This window comes from Chiloscyllium plagiosum, chromosome 4, assembly GCF_004010195.1.
Source record: "Chiloscyllium plagiosum isolate BGI_BamShark_2017 chromosome 4, ASM401019v2, whole genome shotgun sequence".
NCBI lineage: Eukaryota > Metazoa > Chordata > Chondrichthyes > Orectolobiformes > Hemiscylliidae > Chiloscyllium > Chiloscyllium plagiosum.
This window is the reverse complement of record NC_057713.1, coordinates 16,510,015-16,517,688: the sequence shown is the minus strand read 5'-3', so window position 1 is coordinate 16,517,688 and position 7,674 is coordinate 16,510,015. Positions and strand designations below refer to the sequence as shown.

Sequence of the window (7,674 nt, the reverse complement as noted above, 5' to 3'; positions counted from 1 at the left end):
ATCTTGCACCTCTCACTTTAAACCATGCCCTCTGGTTTTGGACTCCCCTACCCTGGGGAAAGGACCTTGGCTGTTCACATTATCTATGCCCCTCATGATTTTATAAACCCTTAAGAACAAAGAAAATGACAGCACAGGAACAGGCCCTTCAGCCCTCCAAGCCTACGCTGATCCAGATCCTCTACCTAAACCTGCCATCTAAGGGTCTGTACCCTTTTGCTCTATGCTTATTCATGTACCTATCTTGATAGTATCATTTAAGATGTATCATTCCCGTCCCTACCACCTCCGCTGGCAAGACGTTCCAGGCACCCACCACCCTCTGCGTGAAGAACTTTCCATGCATATCTCCCTAAACTTTTCCCCTCTCACTTTGAACTCGTGACCCCTCGTAATTGAGCCCCCACTCTGGGGAAAAAGCTTCTTGCTATCCACCCTGTCTACACTTCATGATTTTGTAGACCTCAATCAGGTACCCCCACAACCTCCATCTTTCTAATGCAAATAATCCTAATCTAGTCAACCCCTTTTCATAGCTAGCATACCAGGCAACATCCTAGTGAACCTCCTCTGCACCCTCTCAAAAGCATCCATATCCTTTTGGTAATGTGGCAACCAGAACTGCACACAGTCTTTCAAATGTGGCCGAACCAAAGTCTTATACATCTGTAACATGACCTGCCAACTCTTGTACTCAATACCTCTTACGATGAAGGAAAGCATGCCATATGCCTTCTTGACCACTCTACTGACCTTCAGGGAACAATGGACCTGAACACCCAGATCTCTCTGTGCATCAAATTTTCCCAGGACTTCTACATTTACTGTATAGTTCACTCTTGATTTGGATCTTCCAAAATGCATCATCTCGCATTTGCTTGGATTTAGCTCCATCTGCCATTTCTCTGCTCAACTCTCCAATCTATCTATATTCTGCTGTATTCTATGACAGTCCCCTTCACTATCTGCTACTCCGCCAATCCTAGCGTCATCTGCAAACTTGCTCATCAGACAATCTACACCTTCTTCCAAATCATTTGTGTATATCATAAACAACACTGGTCCCAGCATGGATCACTGTGGAACACTAGTCAGCCCAACCTATTCACAGTCACAGGTCTCCATTTTGAGAAACTTTCTTTCACTACTACTCAGTCTCCTGTTGCCCAGCCAGTTTTCTATCCATCTAGCTATAACATCCTGGATCCCATGTGACTTCACCTTTTCCATCAGCCTACCATGGGGAATCTAATCAAATGCCTTATTAAAATTCATGTATATGACATCTACATCCCTTCCCTCATGAATCAACTTTGTCACCTCCTCAAAAATTCTATTAGGTTTGTAAGTCACGAACTTCCCTGCACAAAACCATGTTGCCTATCACTGATAAGCCCATGTTATTTCAAATGGGAATATATCCTATCCCTCAGTATCGTATCCAGCAGCTTATTTACCACTGACATCAGGCTCAGAGGTCTATAATTACTTGGATTATCCCTGTTACCCTACTTATACAAGGGGACAACATTAGCAACTCTCCAGTCCTCTGGGACCTCACCCGTGTTCAAGAATGCAAAGATATCTGTAAAAGCCCCAGCTATTTCCTCTCTCATTTCCCTCAGGAACCTGGAATAGATCCCATCCAGATCTGGGGACTTGTATTCTAAAAGGCATTAAGGTGGACACAACACGTCCTCCCTCCTTATGCTGACTTGACCTAGAGTAATCAAAGATCTATCACTAACCTTAACATCCACCGTGTCACTCTCCTCGGTGAATACCAATGCAAAGTACTGATTAAGAATCTCACCCATTTTCTTTGTCTCCACTCACAAGGTCACCCCTCAGCTTCCTACACTCCAGGGAGGAACCTATCCAGCCTCTCCTTATAACTCAACCCTCCAGTCTCGACAACTCAGCTTCAGTAAATGGACAGTCCATTTTATATCGTTCTCTCCTTTTTCCTGGAACACTGCCAAGGGTACAACAACAAACTATGGAGTTCTACTGGAAAATAGCAGGAGCACTGCTCACAGTATATTATCCAGTCCTATCAAAGCAATGGGAGAAAAAGATTACTGGGAATCCTTCGACCTTTCCCACAAATCACTCATCTGTCTAACTTGCATCTGTCTAACTTGCACACATCCCCATCCTAGTACAATCCCTTCTGCTGTCCATGTGCAGACACCATTGTTCAATATCATGAAAAACTGCCTAGGTATGTCCTGTTCACAGAAAGCAGGACAAATCCAATCTGACCAATATATAGGTTGGGCTGACAATGTGACAAGTAACATTCATGACATAAATGCCAGTCAATTACCATTTACAACAGAGAATCTATCCATCACCTTTTGAGATTCAACGGCATTACTAATTCTGAAGCCGCCTCGGTGTTATCTTTGGCCATAAACCAAGCTGAACTAACCAACTAAATGCCATGACTGTAAGAGCATGTCACAGGCTAGGAATCCTCAGCGAGTAACTCACCTCCTCAAACCCCAAAGCCGGTCTAGAGGGTTGAGACAGAACATTCAATGACACTCAAGGAGCTCAACACCATCTAGGACAAAGCTGGATTGGCACCATGTCCGTAAACACACTCCCCCTCCATACCAACAGTCAGTAGTGTGCACCACGGACAATTTATTGATTTGATTTATTTATAGTCACATGTATCTTGTTACAAAATACAATGAAAAGTGTTGCATAATAAATATTGCCACTCTCCAGCAATACCTTAAAATACAGAAAAAAATAAACCAAAACATGAATATAAAAAGGCAAAAGAAATTTTAAAAGTGGCCAACTTTAAACTCTTTCTTGTTAAGCGCTCTGTCATGGGCCATGGGCTTGGTGGCCAGGTACAAGTCCCCTTCGCTGCACTGCCATTACTGGAATGAAAGTCATCGTGCTTCAGCCCTCCACCACTGAATCTCACCAATCCAGATGCCACCAATGCCGCTGAGAACCACATTGGTCCCAACTCGGCTTCGTCACCACCATGAGTCCACTTCAGGCCCATCTTGCCAATGCAGTCACTGCTGCTGCTGAGTCTTGAACTGGGCCCAAACTTGCCTCCATGAATCTGTGCTGGATGCAGCCATCATCAGGAACCCAAACTCGTCTCCGCTGCAGCAGTTATCAGTCAGTGTTAGGATTGACTTGAAGATGCAGAAGTTGCTGGGAACCCAAACCTGCCTGTGACACCATCGCCACGAGTCTAAGATACAGTATAAATGTTTTCCACATCTCCTTGGACAGTATCTTCCAAACCACTTCCATCTAGAAGAACATGGACAGCAGATACATAAGAACCTCACCATGTGTGAGGTCCCCTTCAAGCCACTTGCCGTCTTGACTTGGAAATACGTCCAAGCTCGTCAACATCCCGCACCTCCGCCCTCAGACCCCACCCCTCCAACCGTAACAAGGACAGAACGCCCCGGTGCTCACCTTCAACCCTACTAACCTTCACATAAACCAAATCATCCGCCGACATTTCCACCACCGCCAAACAGACCCCACCACCAGGGATATATTTCCCTCCCCATCCCTTTCCGCTTTCTGCAAAGACCGTTCCCTCCGTGACTACCGGGTCAGGTCCATGCCCCCTTACAACCCACTCTCCCATCCTGGCACTTTCCCCTGCCACCGCAGGAATTGTAAAACCTGCGCCCACACCTCCTCCCTCACCTCTATCCAAGGCCCTAAAGGAGCCTTCCACATCCATCAAAGTTTTACTTGCACATCCACTAATATCATTTATTGTATCCATTGCTCCCGATGCGGTCTCCTCTACATTGGGGAGACTGGGCAGCTCTTAACAGAGTGCTTTAGGGAACACCTCTGGGACACCTGCACCAATCAACCACGCCGCCCCGTGGCCCAACATTCAACTTCCCCCCACCCCCTCCCTCCTCTAGCTTATCTCTCCACGCTCCAGGCTCACTGCCTTTATTCCTGATGAAGGGCTTTTACCCGAAACGTCGATTTCGAAGCTCCTTGGATGCTGCCTGAACTGCTGTGCTCTTCCAGCACCACTAATCCAGAATCTGGTTTCCAGCATCTGCAGTCATTGTTTCTACCCCTTGGAAATACATTCCCCCCCCGGGTCAAAATCCCAGAAACCCTCCCTGAGGGCATTGGGAGCAACCCAAAGCAAATGGACTGCAGCATTTGAAGAAGACAACTCACCTTGGAGCCAAGACCTTCAAGAGCAACCAGGGATGGGCAGTAAAAGCTGTTCCAGTCAGTGACACCCGTGCCCAATGAATGAAAATTGCGCCAGGAGTAAAACGAGTTCCAATGAGGAAGAGGATTTCTTCCACCGATTGGGGAATCGAGAGTGTTGGGGGGGGGGGTGCAGGTGTGATCGCGGGAGGAACCCGAATGGTCTATACGGCCGACGCTCTCCCTTACCTTACCATCTGGAAACGAACCCCCTGCCCAAAGACAATGGCGGAGGCAGTCAGCCACTCTCCCACGGAACCTTCTAGATCCAACCCTAGCTTCCCAGCCCCAGCCCCAGCCCCAGCCCCAGCCCAAACCCGCGCTCCTGCGACGTCAACGGCCATTTGCTCGGGAGTCAGAGAGGACCGAGCACGTGCTCCATTGTCAATCATCTCCACCCCACACCCAGGCCCCGCCCTTTCTGCAATTTCCGACCTATCACAGCTGCTCCTTCCCTTATATGGAACCGGTTGCCGGGTGCCGAGTATGCCATTATTGGGTGGCGGGGAAGAGAGGGGGGAGGTGCTTCCGGGGAGGAGAAAGTCCTCAAATTCTCCCCTTCCGCCACCACCTTGACCCCACTACACAGCCAATTCTATATCCACAAAATGCATCTTAATCAATTACATGAAATATTCAAGTTCATCTGCATTGCGTCTAGTTAGCTATTTGCCAGGAATGAAACACAAGTGAAAAAAACTTTCATGTGATGCCATGAAAATTGAAGAGGATTGTGTAGAGTGATCATGAAACTGGAGCATAAAGCAAAACATAAGCCTTCTCTGGTTTGAGGTAAGATGCTATGATTGACTCATTAGATTGCCAACCATGAACCTGGATAATATACAGTACTGGCGGAAATAGGTAAGAATGGAAAGCAGTGGATGGGATGTATATTGTTGGCGTCCACACTATTCTAATTCTGACCTCTGTCCTCTATACCTGATGAAGGGCTTTTGCCCGAAACGTCGATTCTCCTGCTCCTCGGTCGCTGCCTGACCTGCTGTGCTTTTCCAGCACCACACTAATCTAGACTCTGGTTTCCAGTCCTTGTTTTTACCAAATTTTAAGATACTTTGACCTAACTTTGGGGTGTTGAAAAATGTGGTGCTGGAAAAACACAGCAGGCCAGGCAGCATCCGAGGAGCAGGAGAATCGACGTTTCGGGCATAAGCCCTTCTTCAGGAACTTTTGGGGTGTCAAATTGTACTTTTTTTAAAGTGTCTTGGGGTCTATCGAGAAGTGGTTTGTGATGTTTAAGTACATTAAAGTACTTATGAAGTCAGCCAACACAAATGCACATCATTTCCTGAGTGAAAATCGGGTGCAATGAGCGCGTGAATCTTGCTGCTACCTTCGGGCCTGTCGCAGCGCCGCCCTAGCGATTCACTGCGGTGCTGCAGCTCAGGGGCTGCATGTGCCGTGACGTCAGGCGGCCCTCGCAGTGCCATGTGGGATACTGGAGGAGTCAGAGCTGGTTCTCCGGACGGCGGAGTGTTGTTGGCGGAAGGGAACGGGCGACCGTAACGGATCGGAGGAGGGACAGCGAAGGCCGATGGATCGGACAGCCGGAGCCAAGAGGCGAGGGCCCGGCGGCGGAGGGGAAGGTCTGAGCTCCAATTCCCGGTCCCTTTCGGCCAACAGCCTGCCGGTTGCCGGCGGGGCCTCCCCGAAACCCAGTCCCGCCAGCTCCCGGCGCAGGAGGCAGCCGCCTCGGCCCGCCGACTACAAGCTGCAGGTTATCATCATCGGCAGCCGGGGAGTGGGCAAGACGAGCCTGATGGAGCGCTTCACGGATGACACCTTCAGCGAGGCCTGCAAATCCACTGTCGGTAGGTGTGGGACTGCGGAGGGGGGCGAGAAACCACTCCTCTCCCTAGGAACCCATTCTCCGCCAAAGACCACCTCTCCTTACGGGACCGTCTTCTTTCCCCGGGTAACCCCCATCCCCTTCCTCTTTACCTCGGACACCCAACCCACACTTCACTTTCGCCTTCTTTCTCCCCATCTCGGGTCAACCCATTCCCGAGGTCACCCCACCCCAGGAATAACTCTTTCCCTCGGTCCACCCAGGGCACCCAGTGTCCGGGACCCGCAGTGTTCAGAGCAACCCCTCTCACCTAGACCTTCGCTTCCTCAGGCCACATTCTTCCTCAGGACCCTCACTTTCCAACAGGTCTCCATACTCTCCCAGGGCACCTTCTCCTTGATGCTAACTGTCTAGGACCTCTATCTCAATATCCTCATGCCCCTAGACCTCCTGCCGTCTGGTGCCCAGGACCAAGTCCCCCACACCCCACTTCTGTTAAGGATCATCTCCACCAATTCTTCAGGGAACCTGATTTCCAGAAGTGAGTGTTTGTTTTAACCATCCTTGTTATTTTGAACCTGTACAACAGTCTGATATTGCCCTGAGTTTGTCTGCAAGGTGTATGTGATGCAGCAACAGGAGAGGATCAACACATACTTTGATTTGGGATCTGTTTTCTTCATTTAGTAGTGACACTAGCGTTTGTATATGAGCAGGGAGTAGCAGTTAATGCAGAATGACTTCTTTCCCTTCCTTATGACACACGTCTATCTCAACTTGATTTTAGTCCCTCTGTTGACCCCTGCTGAGGCTATACACTCTGGCATTTCCTTGCTACTCTCTTTGCTTTTCCTATCTTCAAACGCTCCAGCAATTTCTGTTTTTGGTCCTAAAAACGTTGACCGAGCATTGACACTCATGTCTCCTACTGTAGCTCGGTGTCTGATTTTTTTAAAATTTTTTTATATAATATATATATAATGCTCCTCAAAAATACCTTGGTATGCTTTACTTCGTTAAAGGTACTGGGTGAATGCGACCTGTTGTTGAGCATCTATCAGCATTCATGTGAAGTTCTAACATGTTTATATTTTGAGTAATTTGACATGGGTATTTTTGTCATGATTTTGAGTCATAAACACTAATTCTGCCATTTGGAAGTTCTCCTCTTTCCCTATTACCAAGTCTATTTTTTTAAAGAAAGGTAGCGTTGTACAGCACGGAAACAGACCCTTCAGTCCAACTTGACAATACCAACCAAGTTTCCCAAACTAAAGTATTCCCATTTGCCTGTGTTTGGCGCATGTCCCTGTAAACCTTTCCCATTCATGTACCTGTACAAATGTCTTTTTAAATGTTATAACTGTACCTGCATCTATCACTTCCTCTGGCAGTTCATTCCTCTCATGAACCACCCTCTGTGAAATATTTGCCATTCAGGTTCCTTTTAGATCTTTTCCTGTTACATTAAAAATGTGCCCTTTAGTTTTGAACTCTCCTACACTACAGAAGAAATCTTTGCTTTTCACCTTCATCTATGCCCCTCATGATTTTATAAATCCTAAACATCCTTCACTCCAGTGAAAAATGCCACAGCCTCTCCTTGTAACTCAAACTCTCCAATC

At 47.7% G+C, this 7,674-nt stretch overlaps 1 protein-coding gene across 1 annotated transcript in view; it reads left to right on the top strand.

Moving 5' to 3' along the window:
- The first annotated feature begins 5,685 nt into the window (after positions 1 to 5,685).
- Positions 5,686 to 7,674, top strand: part of rab12 (RAB12, member RAS oncogene family) — a 376,582-nt gene continuing 374,593 nt past the window's right edge. Inside the window, exon 1 of the mRNA XM_043687779.1 lies at positions 5,686 to 6,071. Coding sequence (XP_043543714.1) covers positions 5,795 to 6,071 — 277 coding nt within the window. The 5' untranslated portion in view covers positions 5,686 to 5,794. The remainder of the gene's footprint in view (positions 6,072 to 7,674) is intronic.